This window comes from Equus quagga, chromosome 16, assembly GCF_021613505.1.
Source record: "Equus quagga isolate Etosha38 chromosome 16, UCLA_HA_Equagga_1.0, whole genome shotgun sequence".
Taxonomy (NCBI): domain Eukaryota; kingdom Metazoa; phylum Chordata; class Mammalia; order Perissodactyla; family Equidae; genus Equus; species Equus quagga.
In genome coordinates this window covers 64,406,613-64,428,234 of record NC_060282.1, presented here as the reverse complement: position 1 = coordinate 64,428,234, position 21,622 = coordinate 64,406,613, and the positions used below count along the sequence as shown (strand labels likewise).

Below are 21,622 nucleotides of genomic sequence, written 5' to 3'. Positions count from 1 at the left end.
AAATGGATGACCCATGAAACCTTATATGAAATCCCCTCCTCTGGTAGCCTGGAGCCCAGGATTAGGTCATGAGCCACTGAAATGGGCAGTTCATTTGACCCTGCATGAATCAAGGCCATGCAACCATTGCTGAGGATCATGGTCAGCTTGTCCCTTCCTTCCCTGATGCTTCTCTGCTAAGATGCTTATGGATTCAGAATAACTGCCGCTGATGCCAGATGGCAGCTCCTGTTGACCCCCACAAGATGCTTCAGTGGCCCCTCCTCAGATGAAGAGTTGATCCTTGATTCTATGTAGCTAAGGGGCATTCTGTAGAATTCATTTCCTCATTCATAGGTATTCACTTGCTTGTATTTACCACACATCACTGTAACCAGAAACTAGCCTTTTGTGGGGAACATTGGCCAGAACCCCTCTAGGAATTTAATTCCATTGTCTGATACTGATTCTGATTCATGCCCTGTTCTTATCTTAACCAGTCTTGTACCAGCTCTCTGGGCAAACTGGGAGTGGAAGTAAAAAATTCCATGTGAGAAAGAAAAAGAAAAAGAGACCTCAGAAAGGAAATGTAGTGGCTCAAATGCCCCCAGACAGGACTATTTATCTCACTGTTCCTTTCAAACAGAAAGTAGCACTTGTTTGTTGAATACAGAGTTCCAAGCACTGCTGGTCACCTGGGCTGATAATACTGGGTATCTTCATAGGTCTTAGTGGGTGAAAGAATTTATATATATAACAAGTCACATCACATTTGTCTGTGTGTATCAATGTATGCAAACTCATGTAAAACCACCTTATATTTGTTCAAAACTTGACTTTTCAGAGTTCCTTCACCTCAGCTATTTTATCAGGTCTCACAGCAATTCGGAAGGGGTTAGGACAGGTATGAAAATAGTCATAGAGCGATTAGCTGTATTACTCTCATCTCATTTGGTCACAGGACTAGGTAGTAAAAGCATAGATTAGAACCAGGTTTCTTAACTTTCAACCCAGAGCATTTCTACTTATGTCAATTAAAAAGAAATTCCAGGAATTCATGACTTAGAGTAGAGTTTTAATGACTTTAGAACTGCCAGTGGTATAACACCAATTCTCACTTACAATGTTTATTTATCCTCCATTGACTTTAATTTGGTAGTAGTGGGGAATAAGAAAAAAAGAAAAAAGAAAATGACATTTCATGCATTATATAAAAACATAACAAGGTCTTCAAAAATGCAATATTACATAAAGAACTAAGAAAGACCTAGAAAAAACAAACACGTTTGCTGCTGTACTGTTTTATAAATAGCACATGGTTTGGAACACATGATGGATATAAGGATCAAACAATTACATGCAGGGATGGCCTCTGAGCTTCAGTGTTTAACATGCACAGAGCTAAGCATTTTCTGGTCAATATAATTATCCCACCAAAAATGAGGTAAGTAATATGCCTTTAAATTTAAACTTAGGCTATAAAATTTAGAATTCTACCCTTTACTTCCTGTGTTTCTTTTCCTTAGTCTATCTAATCTAGGCTAGTTGTACAAAAATTATTTTTACTTAAAAATGGTCAGCACATTTCTTAGGGCTGGTTTGGGCTCAGAATGATTTTCTGGATCATTTATAACATTTAGCCAGGTTGAAGTTTTGTTTTAGTTATTGTTTTTATAGCAGTCTAACAGTACACACAAAACCTGTTTCCTCCTAGTTTTACTTGTCAGTTTTCAGTAAATGACAATTTTTAATCTTTCAAAAAGATACTTTAAAATAATGTGATTTGTCTTTTTACCTAATCATTTCTTCCTGTCTCTTGAAATATTTCTGTAACCATAATGAATACTGACAGGGAAAAATCATGCACACACAATTCCTCCTAAATTGTCATATATATTTTGCTGATGATATTTGTGGCAAGTATGAATATTGCATTTAGTTAAATAGATGAATAGTGGTTTCTGTTTGGAATACTTCTTTAGGCTGTAAGGAATGAGGTCTGGCTCACACAAAGGGAGGCTCATAACGCCTGCCCAATGCCATTGTCTTACCTCATGCAAGGAGCATAAAACAACTCTTCAAGCCTTTATTCATCAAAATGGAATGTGCTTCATTAGTAATTCTACTCAAAGAGTGAGACTGCATACTGAGAAAATTATGTAGCAATCATATTCCCTAACCTAAGAGTTAAATACAAATGTGGAAAAGTTCACAGCATTTCATGCTACCTACCCTCCCCCTATAACCACCTGGAGACATGGCTGAACCAAGAGGAGGTACGGTGGACCCTCACTGGGCTCAATATTAAGAGTCTGTGCAATAACTTCGAGGTTCTTCTCTGATTAGCTGTGTTTTCTCATTTGCATTTGTAGGCTGGAGAACAACTGGAAAGTCCACATCTAAAAATAAGCAAAGCAAAACAGTAAACACCCTCATATCATGTTACATTTCCTTTAATGGGGCAAGTGATGGATATTTTTGTTAAATGATGAGTGGCAAATCAATTCATAAGATATTGAGGCTGCTTGCCCTTTAAAAGACTTCAAAAGGGAGGAGACATGTCTTTACTCTTCATTTAACTTCTATCAGTTACAGAATTATAAAACCAAAGCACCGAACCCAGCTTTCACCTTGAGGCAGTTGCTGAACCTGGTGAACTTAAGCTTTAGTTTTCACCATCTTGAGGGGATGAGGACAGGGCCACCACATATGTCATATAAGCTCTACTGTATATCTATATGAAAACTTCTCCCTAGAGTTGTACAGTGCACAATTGCATATATGGCCCTGTTGGGAGAGAGGTAAAAACTCAGAGCTTGCTTAGGTGAAGAGTCTGATAGGAAACTCTCCACATAAAGCTAACACCAAAAATGGTTATGCACTCTCTAAATCTCCATACCCCTAACTCTGCATTTAAATTGTTAGTTTTGAGTCTTGGTGCTGTGTTGAGGGAGGAAAGAGCTGCCCTAAAAATGTTTAATGGCAAGACAGTGGGCACACATATTGGCAGGCCAAATTTATAATACCTGATGTTCTAAGAAATATCAAGCTGATAATTTAGTTTAAAATTGTCCTGTACAAGATATATTCCCAAGGACATAACAGAAGTGAATGGCCCCACCTTCAATGCAGGCCTCAAAAAAAAAACAACACTACAAAAATTGCAGTAAACATGAACTCATAGTAAAAATAAATAGATAGGAAAGAGAGAGATTGAGAAGAAGGGAGGAAAAGAGTACACACAGAAACAATGCACACTGAGTAAGAGCCAACTGAAACAACGGATGGCCAAATCAGACCCGGAAAGTCTTCAAGTCTTCCACGTATCAGATACAGATTTAAAAAAGAATTAAATTTTTTTTTGAATGAGCAAATTCATTTTGAAATTAATAAAAAAGAACTTCTAGAAATTAAAATATATGAAAATTTAAAAACATGATGGATGAGTTTAACAGCTAATGAGAGAATTAGTGAAATTGAAGACAGATATGAGGAGATTAATAAGAAAGTAACAGAGAAATAAAGAAATAAAATACGAAAGAGGTTAAAAGACATAAAGAATAGAGTGATAAAGTCTAACTTATATCTAATAAAACTTTCATAAAGAAATGAAAAGAAGATTAAAAGAAATATTTGAAGATTTAATGACTGCAAATTCCCTGGAAAGACACCAATCCACAGATTTAGGAACCAGCCAGGATAAACTAAAGAGAAACTCATATTTAAAACATCTTGGTGACATTGAAGAACACCAAAGACAATGGTTTTAAAAGCAGTCATACTTCTCAATAGCAAATATGGAAGCCATATTTGCTTCCATATAAAAATATGGAATTATATTTTTAGTATGTTAAAAAAGATATCTATCAATCTAAATTTGTTGACAAACCCTCTTATCGTTATGTTTCTTTTTTTTAAAGCGTGAAATGTATTTTCAGACAATAAAAACAAGTTATGCCACTGGCAGACCCAATTAAAAAGATGTAATTCGGCAGAAAGAAAGTGTTACCAAATGGAAAATTTGTGCTGTAAAAAGGAAGGATTAGGGGGCCCAGCCCCGTGGCTGAGTTGTTAAGTTCACCCACTCCTCTTCGGCAGTCCAGGGTTTCACCAGTTCAGATCCTGGGCATGGACATGGCACTGCTCATCAGGCCATATTGAGGCAGCATCCCACATGCCACAACTGGAACCCCCGCAACTAAAAAAAATATATACAACTAGGTACTGGGAGAATTTGGGGAGAAAAAGCAAACAAAGAAAAAGAGAGAGAGAGATTGGGAACAGTTGTTAGCTCAGGTGCCAATCTTTAAAAAAAAAAAAAATGGAAAAGGAAGGATTAGTAAAGAAAATGGTAGGTATGTGAGTAAAGGTAAATGATTATTGACTATATAAAGCAATAATAATAAGTTATGAGGCTTATAATTAAGCTAAAACTGGAATACAACAATAGTGTATAAATGAGAAAGGAGGTGTCCAGAGTTAAAGTGTTATAAAGTTCTTGTATTGTTCAGGAGGGGCTAAAGATAAGAATTAACTTTAAACTTTGACAAGTATGCTTGATAAATGTCTAGGGTAACCCTAAAAGAATAGAACAGAGAATATAATTTCCAAACTGGAGGAAGGAAAGATATGGAATATGAAAAAAAAATCTATCAATACAAAAGAAATAAAAAAGGGAAAGAAAAGAGAAACAGAAAAAACACATCAATTTAAAGTTATAATTATAATAATAAAATATTAATAGAAAGCATGTATATAGTGTTTATTATGTGCCTGGCACTGTTAGCACTTTATGTATGTTAACTCCCTTAATAGCAGCACTTCAAGGTAGGGTTATTATTATAGCCATTTTGCAGATGAGGAAACTGAAGCACAGAGTGTTTTAAGTAACTAGCCTGAGTTACACAGATAGTAAGTAACAGAGCTAGTATTCAAACCTAGGCAATATTTCTTAGAGTCCGTTCTCTTGAAGACTATGCTATACTGTCTCTCACACAAGATGAAGTTAGTAGAAAATAATCAAAATATATCATTAATTATAATAAATACAAATGGACTTAATACTCCATTTAAACTATATGCTCTTTATAAAAGACACATTAAAAAAACATAAGGACAAAAAAAGTTGAGAATAAAAAGATGGAAACATTTACCACACAAACACTAACAAAAAGAAAGCTACTATAACTACATTTTAACAAAATAAAATATGACAAAAAGCATTGCTAGAACTAAAGGGTAACTACATAATAATAAAATATTCAATTCACCAAGTAGCTATAAAAATTTTAAACGTACATACACTAATAACATAGCCTCAAAATATATGAAGCAAAAATTGACAGAACTTTATAGAGAAATAGAAGAATCCATCATCACAGTAGAAGATTTGAATGCTTGTCCCAGGAATGGACTGATGAAGCAAGCAAAAAAATCTTTAAGGATATAAAGAATTTGAAAAGTATGATGTTGTGGACTAACTTGTGTCCACCCTTCCCCTAAATTCATATGTTGAAGTTCTAACCCCCAGCACCTCAGAATGTGATGCATTTGGAGAGAGGGTCTTTAAAGAGGTAATTAAGTTGAAATGAGGTCCCAGGGTGGGTCTTAATCCTATATGAGTGGTGTCTACAGGAGAAAAGGATGTTGGGACATAGACACACAGAGAGAAGACCATGTGAAGGCACAAGGAGAAAATGGCCATCGTCATGCCAAGAAGAGAGGCCTCAGAGGAAACCAACCCTGTGACACTTTGATCTTTGACTTCTAACCTTCAGAATTGTGAAAGAATACATTTCTATTGTTCAGTCAAGCCAGTCTATGGTACTTTGTTATGGCAGCCCTAGCAAAGTTACACGTATAATAAATTAGCTTTATTTAATGGTCATGTATGAAACAATGAATCTAACAAATGCAGAATGTATTGTTTTGAAGCAATGTGGAACATTTATAAAAACTGATTAAGTTCTAGGCTGTAAAGCAAGCCTCAAGATGTTTCAAAGGATTGTATCATGCTGTCCACATTTTCTGATCACAATGCAGTTAAGTTAGACACAAACAATAAGGAACCTGGAAAATCCCCACGGGTTTACAATTAAGACACATATAGGCCTAACTTGTGGATCAAAGGAAAAATCATAATGGAAATTGGAAAATATTTAGAACTCAGATTATAAGAACATATATGTGTGTGTATGAAGCTAAAGTGATAGTCATAGAAAAATTTATAGCCTTAAATGCTAAATATTAGAAAAGAAGAAGGGCTGAATATTAAGAACTACAAAAATTAACAAAAAAATAAATTTAGAAATAATGAAGAAAAAATTAAGTAGAAACAAATACAAGAGAATCAACAAAACCAAAAGTTATTTATTTGAGAAAACTGATAAAATTTTCATATATCTAGTGAAAGTCACTAAAAAAAGAAGGCAGAAATAACCAATATAAGTAATGAAAAATGGGGCAATAATGCATATACTATAGATGCATAAAAAGTAATAAGAGAAAATTTTAAAGAAGTAATTTTTTTTTTAAAGATTGGCACCTGAGCTAACAACTGTTGCTAATCTTTTTTCCCCCCTGCTTTTTCTCCCCAAATACCCCTGGTACGTAGCTGTATATTTTAGTTGTGGGTCCTTCTAGTTGTTGCATGTGGGACGCCGCCTCAGCATAGCCTGACGTGCAGTGCCATGTCTGCGCCAAGGATCCCAACCAGCCAAACCCCGGGCCACCGAAGAGCAGTGTGTGAACGTAACCACTCAGCCACGGGGCTGGCCCCAAAGAAGTAAGTTTTTAATAATGAAGAAAGGAAACCTAAATGGCCTATAAACATTAAATACATTGAGTCAATAATTTAAAATTTGTACAGTCACACATTAGCCCAGAAAGTTCTACAAAATCCTGTAGAAATAAATAAATCCAATAATACACAGACTCTTCAAGAAAAGTTAAAAAAGGAATACTTCCTAATTTATTTATGAGGCACAATTTGATATAGAACCCATAAGGAAAGTTTGAGAAAGGAAAATTATAGGCCAATCTCATTCATTAACATAGATACAAACATCTAAACCAAAATATTAGCAAACCCATTTCATCAAAAAATAAAATAATTAATACACCAAGACTGCACAGGATTTATCTCAGGAATACAAACTTGTTTTAACCTTGGAAAACCAATTCACATAATTCTTCACATTAACAGAATTAAAGGAGAAAAATCATGCCCATCTGAACTGATGAAGAAAAAATTGTTGGATAAAATTTCACACCCTTCATAAAGTTCTGACAAAATAGAAATAGAAGACAACTTTCTTAACCTGATCAAAAACTGACAGCAAACCTCATAATTATGATACAATCTTGAAAGCATCTTCTCTTCAACATTTTACTAGTAGTCTCAGTAAACACAGAAAGGCAAAAAAAGAAGAAAAAATGGTAAGGAATGGGAAGGAAGAATCAAAATTATCACTACTCACAAATGATGTAAATAGTTATGTAAAAACCCTAGTGGATTTACCAATAAATAATTAAAAATAGAGAGGTTAGCTAGTTTCTTAAGTTCAAAATCAATGTTTTAAAAGAAAACACATTTCTCTATACCAAAATACAAGTATAAAACTAATAGATATAACTTTTTAATTTGTAATTGTATAAAAATGGATAAATGTAACCAAAATATATAAGATATATCTTTAGTGAAAGTCTATGAAGAAGACCTAAATAAATGGAGAGATATATCATGTAATGTATTAGAAGATTTGCTTTCTTAAATATGTCCGTTCTACCTAATCTCCAGTGTCACTGCAATTCTAACCAAGATCCCAAAGGTTTTGTTCAAAGAACTTTTGTTAAAGAACTGGACAAAGCTGATTCTACAATTTATATGAAAAAGCAAAAGGCCAAAGATATGTGAGACTCTCCTGAGGAACAAGTTAGGAGGCCCTGCCTAAACAGTGTCAGGAATTGTTATAAATGGGCCTGGTATTGCTTACAAATAGACAAAATGACCAGTGGACCTGAACAAAAAGCCCAGAAACTGCTCCATCTACTGAAACTTAATGCATACCAAAACCAAGACCGGAAATCAGTGTGCTGGGACAATGCGTTTTCTATATGGAAAAAAAATGAAATGGAATCCTACATCATGCCACATGCAAAAATCAATTCCAGGTGATTAAACATGTAAATGTGAGAAACAAAACTATAAAACTTTGAGAAGACCATTTAGGAGAACACCTTTATATCCTTAGGATAGGGACAGATTCCTTAATCAAAACACCAAAAATCACTAAACATAAAGGCAAAGATTGACATTTTGACTACATTAAAATTAAGGACTTTGCTTTATTAAAAGACACCATAAAGAGTGATATACCAAGTCATAAATTGGCAGAATATATTTTAAACAAACATAATCAACAGAGTTAATACCCAAATATAAAAAAACAGTAAGAAAGGCAGATAATATAATAACAAACCTGCAAAAGATTTGAACATTTCATAGAAGGAGAAGCCCAAATGACCAATAAGTATATGAGAAGATGTTCAACTTTACTAGTAACCAAAAACATAAAAATTGGAACCACAATGATATACCATATCCCAATCACCAGAGTGGCATGAATTTACAGTCTGGCGAAGTCAAGTGTTGGCAAGGATTTGGAGCAATAGGAATTCTCATTAACTGTTAGTGGGAATGGAAATCAGTGCAACAAATTTGGTGTTATCTAATAACACCATACCCTTTGACTCAGGTATTTCACTCCTGCATATATACCTAGAAAACTCTAGCATTCATGCACCAGGAGTCACGTACAAGAACATTCATAATAGCACTGTTTGTAATGGTAAAAAAGTGGAAACTACCCAAATATCCATTAGCAGTAGAATGACTAAATAAATTATAGTATGTTTTCACAGAAAAATACTATATAACAGTGAAAATGAATGTAAGTCACAATATAAATGAATCTCAGAAATATATGGAGTGAAAAAAAAGCAAATTGAAGGATAATTGTTGACTATAAGTCCAGTCATTTAAAGTTCAAAAATATGCAAAACCAAGCATTATACTGATTAGGAATATAAATATATATAGTTGTAATACTAAAAAGAATAGTAAGAAAACAATTATATTACAGTAGCCACGACATGGATGGAAACAACCCAAGTGTCCATCTATGGGTGAACAGATAAAGAAAATACGGGGTGTATATATATATATACACAATGGTATATTGTTCAGTTATAAAAAAGAAGAAAATCCTGCCATTTGCCACAATATGAATGGGCTTTGAGTGCATTATGCTAAGTGAAATAAGTCAAAGAAAGACAAATATTGCATCATCTCACTTATAAGTGAATCTAAGAAAAACAACCAAACTCATAGAAAGAGATCAGAGTTGTGGTTACCAGAGGGGCGGGGAGGGAAGTTAGATGAAGCTGATTAAAAGGTACAAACTTCCAGTTATAAGATAAGTAAGTACTGGAGATATAATGTACAGATGATGACTGTAGTTAACACTGCTGTATGGTATATTTGAAAGTTGCTAAGAGAGTAAATTCTAGAAGTTCTCATCACAAGAAAAAACGTTCTTTTTGGTATCTATTTGAGATGACGAATGTTAGCCAAACTTAGTATTGTAATCATTTCACAATATATGTAAGTCAAGTCCTTATGCTGTACATCTTAAACTTATACAGTGCTGTATGTCAACTAAATACTTCAATAAACTGAAAGAAAAAAAGGAAAATGACTACAAATGATTTAAGATAGCAGGTAATTCTGAAGAGGGAAAAGCAAACAAAGAACTTAAAAGGTAATGACAATACTCTTTTACTGAAAGGTAGAAAGCCAGATCAAAATGTCTGTTTATGTGTATTTAATATTTAATGAAAACAATAACAGATAAAGGAGGTAAGTGAATTACCCCAAAAAGTTCAACTGGTAGCCAATAGAGTCGGGCCTTGAAATGGCACCGTCTAATGCCAGAGCCCTCTGTCCTAGCCACTATCAGTGTACTGCTCTCAAGGTCGCAGACACAAAAGGCTGGTAATCAACTTTGCCATTTCCCAACGCTTTGTGAATATTGGGGTCTTGCTTAGGCCTGTGGCATCATCCTTTTCCTCCACGGGTGAATCTGCAGGGAACAAAGAGCCTTCTCCTTTTCTGAAGGGAGGGTCTTTAGTTTCCTTCTCCAGTCAGATCTTGGTCTACCCCTCTCCTCTACTGTATATATTTTTAAATTGAGGTGAGATTCACATAACATAGAATGAACAATTTGGTAGCATTTAGTACATTCACAACGTAATAAGTGTATAATTCACCACCTCTATCTAGTTGTAAAACATTTCCCCAAAAGAAAACCAGAATCCAGTAGGTGGTTGCTCCCTGTTCCTCCCTCAACCCCAGGCCCTGGCAACCACCAATCTGCTTTCCAGACTGGATTTACCTCTTCTGGATATTTCACATAAATGGAATCATACCATATTTGTCCTTTTGTGGCTGGTTCTTTCACTTAGCATAATATTTCCAGGTTCGTCCACACTGTAGTATGTATCAGTACTTCATTCTTTTTTATGGCTGAATAATATTTCACCTATGCTCTGCTTTTTTGCACTTTCTTCCTCAGAGCCCCCTGGGTTCTCTCAATTCCCTTTCCCCTCTTCCTGGTTAAATCCTACTGCTCTTGCTGTTCTCTAGTAAACTGTCCAGGATTCCAGCTGCTTTCCACCTATCACATTTCACATCAGTGGTATGAGCCCGTGTCTGGGCATATCCCAGTTTGGGGTTACGCAAATATGGTCTCTGCACAACTTCTGCTTCACTCAATTCCTTGATAAAACTATTCAAATAGAACAGCCCAATATGACTACACCTGCCTCCTGGCATCTGGAGCACCGTTGGCCATTTTATCCACAGGATATAGGGAGATACCATGCCAAGTGCTTTGCTGGTATGAAGATTCATCCCTTCTGGGGTTCTCCATCCCCATAATCTCCTACCCCTTAACTCCTCCTCATTCTTTAAGTCTTCAGCTTTAAATGGCACTTCCTCAGGGAAGCTGTTCTCCCCTGCATCTAGGTCAGGTTCCCCAGTGTTCATTATCACAGCTCCTGTGCATCTCCTTTGGCAGGCTTATTATACCTGTAACTAACTAGCTCTTTCTGTGAGTGTTTAATATTTGTCTCTCCATCTCCTCTACTGGATCGTAAAGTCTAAGACAGCAGGAGGCATGTCTTTCTTTTCTCTAGCCCCTCGCATAGTGTCAGGCAAATATTAAGTGCTCAATCAATGTTTGCTGTTGAAAGGCGATCTTGAGAAACCTGTGTAGTAAATTTGCTCAATGAACCTTGGCAGCCAAAAATTGAAGAAGGCTTGGGTCCACTTTGAACTGCTTTTGTGGTAGCAGTCTGAGCTGACTCACTCATCCTGCTCCCCTGGTCCAGAGCTTTGATGATGCTTACTTGATATATTCATATAAAGAAGAAGAAAGAGCTTTGAACTAGTTACAAGAATTATTTTCCATGAATTATTTTTAGAAATTGGTTCCTTTTGATTGGGGAAAAGAGGGTAGGAAGGAGATTGAGTTGGGCTTGGTGAAAAAAGGAAGGATGAATTTAGTCTCTTCCTTGGTACCCTTTTCCTGGGCAGTAGAGTGTGATGAATACTGAACAGCCAATCTAATAAATATCTCACTATTTGCCCAAGATATTGGCCGAGAGAAGTCTAATTACAAGCCATATGGCCTCTTCAGCTCAGTGGCTGTGAATTTATCTGGGTTTTATCTAGGTGAGTAGCAAGAACAGTTAAGCAATCAATAGATTTTTCTATGCACTGAATCTCACATTTTTAGATCCAAAGTCAAAACTATAAAATCTTTTCCTTTAGATACTTATTCCCTCTCCTTCAAAAACAAAAAAAAAAGGGGGAAATCATGACTCCATTAGAAATTTTTAGAGCTTAACTGGGGGTTTTCAGTCCACAGCCTTCAGCTTAGAAAAAAGAAACCGAATTTAGCTTTGTATTTTTGGTTTGCTTTGTCAGGATGTTCAGAGATAACTAGTTCCAATTTATGCTCTTGCTTCTGTGCCTTGCTACACTGTCTCACAGATGCGTACAGACACACAGCCCCAGGGAAGAGGGTTTGGTCTATAAAACTCCCTTGGCTAGTAGAATTCTGATTTCATTGTGGCCTTCAGCTAACAGAGGAGTAGAAAGTCTAAATGAGATTTACTTATTTATTTATTTATTTATTGGTGAGGAGGATTGGCCCTGAGCTAACATCTGTTGCCAATCTTCCTCTTTTTGCTTGAGGAAGACTGTTGCTGAGCTAACATCTGTGCCAACCTTCCTCTATTTTCTGTATGTGGAATGCTGCCACAGCATGGCCTGAAGAGTGGTGTGTAGGTCTGCGCCTGAGATCTGAACCCATGAACCCTGGGCTGCCGAAGTGGAGCTTGTGAACGTAACTACTACACCACCAGGCCAGCCCCATAAATGAGCTTGTTTTAAATATACCACTCAAAATTTCACAAAGTCAAACTTCTAATTTGTGCACATTTGAAAGGAAGGGAAATAAGCTGGTATCCATTGCCTTCACCTTTCAAATTTCAAATTTTCCAAGACAAAAAAAGGGAACATACTCCTCCCCAAGACTATTCTATTTGATCCTGATTGATTCATAAGAATAATAGAATTCCCTGTGTTCCTAAGATCCAACTAGGAGTATATTTTTATTTTGAGAAAGAAATGGGAATCAGTTTACAAGATCTATAGTTTCCAGTGAATATTGAAGATGCCACTGTTCTGAACTTTCTGCCCTTTATTTCTTAAGGGTAGAAGCTGGATTATACCCTTTCATATAGTTGAAAGAGATACAATAACACAAGCAAATCTCTCCTCTCTGCTACCAAATCCCACCCTGTACCACTACACTTGAACAGAGATTGGGACCATGTTACAGTATCAAAAGGTATCTCAGACTTTAGTGTCAAAGAGTAGGCATGTTTGAAATATGCACCTAACAAAAAATATCCAAGAAAAATCATAAGCTTTAGACATAAAACTAGAATTATTAAACTATCTCAAAGCAGATGAAAAAACATTTCTAATGGCTTTTTATAAGTCAGTTGGTTAAAAAAAGGATTTGATATTTGGATTTTGATAAATTAAGAAATATCTACAATGTCCTATAACATGTCCTTAAAAATGAAATTTGAGGTGTTTAGTCACTGAATTCAAATCGGTGGTGTATTCAAATGAAAATGTAGTATACCTGATTTAAAAGCTAAGATTTTCAAGATGATGATAGCAGAGCAATAAACCAAATGGTAGAAATCCTAGCCAGTGCTTATTAGGTAAGAAAAAATAAAATAAAATAAAAGGCATATGGATTGGAATGGAAGAAATAAGATTGTACTTGTAGATGACGTGATTGTCTACATAAAAAATCCCAAGGAATTCACACCTACACAAAAATGCGAATTAATAATTGAGCTTAACAAGAACACAGGATGCAAAGTCAACACAAAAATAGTTGTAAATACTTGTGATGAACAATTGGAAACCAAATTAAAAACCAGTGCTATTTACAATAGCTCCCCGCAAGATGAAATACTTAGATATCCATCTAACTAAACATGGAACAGCTCTGTATGCTGAAAATTACAAAATACTTGTAAAAGAAATCAAATGAGACCTAAATAACTGGAGACACATACCATGTTGGAGAATTGGAAAGTTCAACATAGTAAAGGTGATCTACAAACTGATCTACAAATTGAATGCAATTCTAATTTAAAAAAAACCAGCAGTATTTTTCTGTAGATTTAGACAAACTGATACTAAAATTTATAAGGAAAGGCAAAGAAACTAGAATAGCCAAAACAGTTTTGAAAAAGAATCACACTAGCTGATTTTAAGACTTACTTTAAAGCTGCAGAAAGCAAGACAGTGTATTATTGGTGAAGGCATAGACACACAGATTAGTGGTACAGAAGAGAGAGTCCATAAATAGGCCCATAAAAATACGGCAAATGAAGGTTGACCCTTCGGATTCCTTCCAACTCTAAAATCCTAGGATTTTAGGATTAGATCCAGCATAAGATAATTAAAAATCTCCTCAGTGAGAAAATGTTTGCCATATTTTATTTAATTTCGGAATCACTGAAATAAAATTCTCAAAGCCCAAAATCTCACCAGTACCTGCTAATGGATTCAAATCTTGATGTATGCTGCTTATCATTTGTCGTGAGTAACTTGATACTTGAGTGACTAGTAGCCCCTTTCAAGTGTATTTTCTAAACAACTTTAAGTGGGTCCCCTTCTTTTGGAGAACAGAGGAAGCCACAGTCCACTTATTGGATCACAATCCAGAAAGCAGTCTTCACATGTAATCTGCTTTTTCCCCCTTACAAGCTTTAACCTACATTAGTTTTCCCTGTAAACCACATTAAGTCCCTGAATTAGTGGAGTAAAAATCTGAAACTAACTAATGCACCTAGCTGAAAATAAGGCATAAATTCTCATAATAAAATGTTAGATCAAAGAGCAGTGGTGGATTTACTGCACAGTTAACAGAATTTAAGTTTCACGGATCTTTATCTGCTCAGACCCTTGAGGGTCCGTTGGGGCCCTAGCAATGTGTTCAAATTTTTGTTGATTTGCAAGAGTACAATATTTTAACCGTAATCAGCAAAACACTGTCTCTTTCCACTTTGACATTCCCTCCATCATGCTTTTCTTGATGAGTGGCAACAGAGGGGCTATGGACATTTTGGGGATTTGGTTACAGAGAAATGAGTTGGGGATAGATTTCATTTGAATTTAGTGGGATATGTTTTTGTGGTTTGCAGGAACTCTGTGTGTAGTTGATTACTGCTAGCTGTACTGGCATAGGAATGTCTTTAGGAATACTCTTATAGCTCACTATGACAATTCGCTTGCTGAGGGAACATGAAGATCCATGCCAGAGGTGGTATCACACTATATGAGTGAGTCCAGTGGGCTCTGATCTTAGAAGTACTGGGTGATGTAGGGGCAACAAGGTTTGAAATGTGCAGAGTCAAAAAGGGGTCTGTGGAAAATTCTTCCAAATCTTATATCTTATATAGGAAATAAACTATATAGGAGTTTTCGCAAATTTGACAACAATTCCTAAAAATTTAGACAACATTATCAATAATGAGTCATAAAACCCAAAGAAACTTTTCTAATCTACCAATAATAAAAAACAAATTTTGATCAAACATGCTAGAGGAAAGACAGAATTATTTTTCTATCCTTCCTACAGAGAATGACATTACAAAATTACTGTTAAATGAAGAGGCAATCAAAGAACATGCAACCGGAAAGCATAGGAGCGAAGTATTACAAAGGTGTGCCAGGCAGTCAATTAAATTATTGCTCTTTTTCTAGATTTTGTGATATTTACAGTATTTGTCAGTTTTGAAGCTTTGGACTTTGTTGTGATTTCTTTTTCACATTCTAAATAAACATACACTTTCAGACCTAACTTGTAATTTTGTATTCTTTTTCTTATCGTATAATTGTATAATTTTCAGGCCCTACAAAACCTGGATCAACTCTGCAGAGGAGCTTTTAAATATTTAGGAATAGGATAAAACTTTCCTTTTGGTTAAGGATTCATAGCAACACAGTCAAATGGGATCATGACTGACTTAGTCTAGAATCTGACCTCTGCAATGGAATTGGAAGCTCTGGAGTGTCAGAACTAACAGTGAGAGGCACTTAGATTTATCACCAGTCACCCTGCAGGTAGGAAGCCTGGGCGGAATTTGGCATCAAGTATGAATTTCTATTCCAGAAAAGAAATCTGCAAAGAAGGTCTGTTGGAATGACCTGGTGGAGCTTTTATCTAATTTAAAACAGGAAAGACTTTGAGGCTTTTCAGAGAAGTGTGAAGCACTGGATTTGGGGTAGCTAGGTTCAATTCACCTAGTTTTGGTTTCTGCACTGTAAAGGAAAAGCTAAGATAACGTTGACACAGTGGATGATGATGACAATACTCTTCTATCTCACTGTCCCTTCCTATCCTCTGTCAGTGACTGGGTACTGGACTGGATTGATGGATGTTATAGGTGATCCTATGGACAATGGGGCCACTGACCCTGACATGATCTTATAAGAATTTATCTTCCTCACAAGAGCAGATGGGATTAATGCACTGGGATCATCATTCCTAAGCAAGTTATGTCAAGGTCACTGGCCCATCCCTGAAGAGGAATTTACATATATATATGTGTGTGTGTGTGTATATATATATGTCCGTTTAATCCATTTATGAATAATACTGCTTGCTTGCTCTTTTTGGTATGTATGCCCCCATTAAAAGATTAATTTGTCCTTTTATATCCCAAATAAGGCAAAAGAAAATTGTAATTGTATTTCACCATGGGCCCACAATTTGGCTCCAGGGACAGTAATAAAAATTTGTAAGAGCAACCCGTCTGTTTGCCAGACTGGCCACCCAGTGTCCCTACAGGAAGGAGTCCCAGGTTGTAGGAAAAATCCCTTCCGTCCTCTTTAACCTCCCAATCCTAAAATGGTCTGAGACTAAGTACAATTCACATGATCACAGACTTCTTCCTTCAAGCTGGAGTCAGAGTGGTTAATGATGATATTACTTAGCATCACATTTGATAGGGAATAAAAGGTGTGTAGAAGCCTTTAGACAGTCTCTGTGCTTGATCTCATGGAATTTCTGTTTCATTGTGACCAAAAGAATGAGAGTATGGTACAGTCCAGAAAAGTGCACCGGTCCTAATTCCAGCAGTTCTGACAACAATGGGCCACTCTCTGAATTACCAAGTAATTCTTTTATTTGGCTGTCCAGAGTTCTTTGTGATCTAGTGATAAAGTCTGTAATTCAGAATAATGATGCATTCTACAGGGGAAAATGGCAGTAGGACTATGCCTGCAAGACAGAGAGAACAATGGCTGGTTTGACTCCAGCTTGTTTAAACGAAGGCATTTCCCAGAGAACATGAAGTATTCCTGGTGTTGTGAATTCTATGAGATTTCATCTTTTTAGCATTTTTCTTTTATCATTTCTGAGTAGAATGAACTTGAACAATCAAGTAATGTATTATGGTCATGCACACACATAGATAGACGTGTGGAGGTGGCTTAGCAAAGCAAATACTCCCATTTACATAAGACAATATTCTTTTTTTTTTTTTGGTGAGGAAGATTAACCCTGAGCTGACATCTGTGCCAATCTTCCTCCATTTTTTGTATGTGGGATGCCTCCACAGCATGGCTGGTGAGTGGAGTATGTCTGCACTTGGGATTTGAACATGGGCCACTGAAGTGGAACATGAGGAAATTTAACCACTCGGCCACAGGGCCGGCCCGAAGACAATATGCTTGATGCTGGTTTGAGGCTAGCTCTGAATGCATGGATATGGTAGGAAGCTACATTTCCAGGGAAGAAAGACTACCTTCTCCCACTTCTAACCAAAACTCATTACCAAATTATCAAAAAATAGAAAAGTCAGGGATTGTTGACTTTTCTTGGTGTCCATTCCCTTCTATTTGAGGAGAAATCCTAAAGTAACAGGCTGAAATGCTTTAGAAGAAATTTTTACCTTAGTTCTCCTATCCCTGGGCATTCTCACCTGAACCTCCTTGAACCCAGAGTTCACTCTCTTGTAATGAGACTGTGAATTATACTTTCCTTGCTTTGTGATCAGCATATTTCATGATCTCTTTCTAATTTGGTGTCAGGTTCTGCTTTTCTCTGTGGCTGGTAAAGGTAACTGTCCTTTAATCCTCTCCAAAAGAGGTACCAAAGCTGACAGTCTCTGGGATTTCCCCCTTTTGGTTTTTGGATCTCTCTCATTTTAGTTATAACCATCACCATGAGACCTGGTGCTTGTTCAGGCCTGTGAAGGGACGCCCACTACCTCTGCTCTCATCTTACTCCACCTTTTTCCATGTCAGTCTTGATCTGCTCCTCAAGATCCTCTGGAGACACACAGAAATCCTCTTCTGGCACCGATGATTTGGGCCGGCAGCGTCCACAACAGCAGTTGCAACAGCAGCACAGACAGCAGCAAAAATAGCAGCCAGTCAAGAGGCCAATGATAACAAACAGGGTCTAGGGGAAACAGAGGCAAAGAAAAATAGGGGTGAGAGGTGGTGGGGTGTGGGAGAACTCCAGAAATTGTGTGCACCATGTACCTCCGGAGACCGGAAGACATCGCAGTTCACCCCAAAGAGCACATACTCACCCTCTTCCTTGTGCTGTGCAAGAAATATCTTTTTAGCTTCCTTGGAAACAAATTCCTCATAAAGTTTGCCTAACAAGTTAAGCCAGGAGGAAATGACTTGTAGCCAAAATAACAAAGTATGACATTTTCTTCTTTATTCTTAAGCTATAATGATCATTATTAAGAGTAGAGCAAACAAAACAACAAACGAGGGGCTGGCCCCGTGGCCGAGTGGTTAAGTTCGCGCGCTCCGCTGCAGGCGGCCCAGTGTTTCATTGGTTCGAATCCTGGGCGCGGACATGGCACTGCTCGTCAGACCACGCTGAGGCAGCGTCCTACATGCCACAACTAGAAGAACCCACAACGAAGAATACACAACTATGTACCGGGGGGCTTTGGGGAGAAAAAGGAAAAAAAAAAAATCTTAAAAAAAAAAAAAAACAACAAACGAATATAACCTCTACAAGTCAAATGAGTTACGCAAGGGAACCGACTCATTCTCACCAAAGAAGAGCTATTCGTAGCTCCCTCCACCTCTCCCCGCCCTGCCCACCTTCCTCTTAGTCGCCAAGTCCTGCAGAGTCTCTCTCCTCAAGATCTCTTGCACGCTCCCCCTCTTCTCCATCCTGACAGGTAAGGCTTTAGAAGAGATCCCATCATCACTACTCTGGACACTTCAGCAGCCTCCTAACTGAACTTCCTGCCTCCGTTCTTGCCTCCTAATCCACTCTGCACGTTGCCGCTGGAGCTTTCTGAAATATGTGTTCTCTTGAGCCCAGGCAGCCACATTCTAGAAAGGCCAGAGGGGCTGCCCAGTGGCGCAGCAGTTAAGTTCTCACGTTCTGCTTCGGCGGCCCGGGGTTCACCAGTTCGAATCCTGCGGGCAGACATGGCACGGCTTGGCAAGCCATGCTGTGGTAGACGTCCCACATATAAAGTAGAGGAGGATGGGCATGGATGTTAGCTCAGGGCCAGGCTTCCTCAGCAAAAAGAGGAGGATTGGCAGAAGATATTAGCTCAAGGGTAATCTTCCTCAAAAAAAAAAAAAGAAAAGAAAAGAAAAAAAGAAAAGGCCAGAGCTCCTTATTAGAGTTCATCCAGTCTCTGCCAACCCCTCCTTGCCACCAGCATGGCCCTGTTCCTGCCATACCTGCCATAGCTTCGCTCTCCCTACCTGGACGTCCCCCTACCATTCCCTGGTCATCTATCAAATACCCACTCCGTGTTTAGGATTCATCTCAAAGCTCCTCTCTCTTTGACAGCTTTCCTGATCACCCCCTGGAATGATTACTCCCTCCTTTGTGCCCCAGTTGTACTCCATACAAATGTCTCTTTTTGTTGATACTTTAGGACATTGATTGGTTTACAGGTCTGTCTCCTGAGCTTCTTGAAGGTTAGAACTATGTGTCAGGAATCTTTTAATCCCTCCTATCTAAGGGTTTAGTACATGGCATGCGGCAGACACTTAATAAATACCTACTGAATTAATGAATGTATAAAGTAATTAATAGATAAACAAATGATTTGTTTCTCCTGATGAACAGCACCGGGATTTCATCACGAGCTTATAAAAGGTTTGCTAAGTTTGCCATAGCTAAAGATGAAAAGAAACTCTCCTAACCCCCAACTTTGAAGTTAAAATAAGCCAATTTTTGTTAACTGAGCAAAATAAATTTATGATTTTATTAAAAATATGTTATTTGAAATAGAAAGGAAGTGGTTTATACATCTTTGAATTAGAATGCAGATTTCATCTAATAAAGGGAGCAAAGAGGATAAAGATCACCACGTGTGTCGGCAGTTCTTCAGTAACTTAAGGCAGAAACCTTTAATGTTGATGAACGTCACCTGCCCCATTCCCGCTTCCTGGCCCAGGACTTCATCTGTCTGACTCTGGCCCCAGTTGTGGGGTGGAGCCTGTGGTGGCTTGGAGTGAGGGAGCTTCACTCACACTTCACACCTATATCTTTTTGTTATGGATACTCTGCATTTTCATAGGCTTTGGTAAATTACTCTGAAAACAAAACTGCGACACCCTCCTCCTCACCACCTGCCTCCAAGACCCTCCTGGGCAGTATTCCTGAGCCAGTGCCCCAACAAGCTCCTCCTTTCTTTACCGACTTTTGCCCTTTTTGTTTTTACTATGCAATTCCCATATTACTCTGTGAAAATTTCCTTTAATTCATATACTGTTTTGTTCTTTAATTATTCCAACTAGATTGTTAGCCTATTGCAGAAGTAACCTTATCTCGTACAGTGCTTAGCAACACAGTACCAGGCACATGTAACTGTCCGATAGTTTTTAAAATAAACACATTTTCATTGGTATGCTGATTCATTCATGCAATGCTACTTAATACATGATCACTGTGCGCCCATCTAATGGGCACCGTGTAATTAGGCTTAGGCACAAGTGGAAGGGAATATAGATTTTTTGTAGCCTTATTTTCAAAGAGCCACATCAGGAATTATTTTATATATTTCTTATACTACCGGACAGCTTCTGCTTGTCTATATAAATTTCGATCAATTTTGTCAACTTCCTGGGCAGGGAAACCTATTCTCTTTTTTATGCAAGCAGGCTCCAATATGCAATCAAGTGCTAGTGTGTAAGTTATCTAGAACTCCAAATGTACCTTCCAATGGAAAGACTGTCCCGCCTGGAGCTTAGGTTCCCAGGCAAGCCCACAAAAGCCCATATTGTTATATGAATGTTCCATCTATCATCATAAATGGCATCGTCAGTGTGTACACTCTCATCCCAAGTTCCAAATCTGCTTGGCAGGAACTTATCTCCCTCCCAAATCTTCAGCAGTAAAGAAAGGAGGGTTCAGTGGGAATCTCAGTTATCCCCAAGAAAAGGAATTCCAGGAACTGCAGAAGGCAAATGAGGCTTTAGGTTGCAAACTCTCTCTGTCCATGCTTATTACAAAAACATATTCTCTCTCCTCCTGCATATATAAAACTTCAATTTAGCAGAATTTATTTTAGTGAAAGAAATAGCAATCAGAATACTACTGAATATGAAACCTCCTCTTTGGAGATTTGCAGTTTTTTAAATTATTAAGTACAACTCATATGTGGACTATAGGTATGGTTCATATGTAAATATACTTTTATCAGAAGATATGACTATTAAAACTCATAAACAAATATAAAGCCATCAGCAAACATACATATACTAGGGATTCCTAGGAATCTGCACAAAATGTACTGTCAAAAGTCAATTCTGATTGCACTAAGTCCTTAAAAATGTTGCCTTTTTCTTGACCAGATATCTTTTTTGTCCTCTCTCTTCCTCTGTCTCTCCAACTCCCTGTCCTCCGCTACTTAATTCTCACCTTTCCCCTTCATTTCCTTCTCTGCTACCTCACAGCAGGCTCCACGTGAGCCTGTGACATAATTA

The 21,622-nt window shown here is 37.4% G+C and overlaps 1 protein-coding gene across 1 annotated transcript in view; it reads right to left on the bottom strand.

The window, feature by feature from the left end:
- Positions 1 to 2,283: 2,283 nt before the first annotated feature.
- DNAJC5B (DnaJ heat shock protein family (Hsp40) member C5 beta) overlaps positions 2,284 to 21,622 on the bottom strand; it is a 55,445-nt gene continuing 36,106 nt past the window's right edge. The window contains exons 3-4 of the mRNA XM_046641680.1: positions 17,933 to 18,104; positions 2,284 to 2,378 (exon numbers count right to left, since the gene is read on the bottom strand). Of these exons, the coding sequence (XP_046497636.1) occupies positions 2,284 to 2,378; positions 17,933 to 18,104 (267 nt within the window). The remainder of the gene's footprint in view (positions 2,379 to 17,932; positions 18,105 to 21,622) is intronic.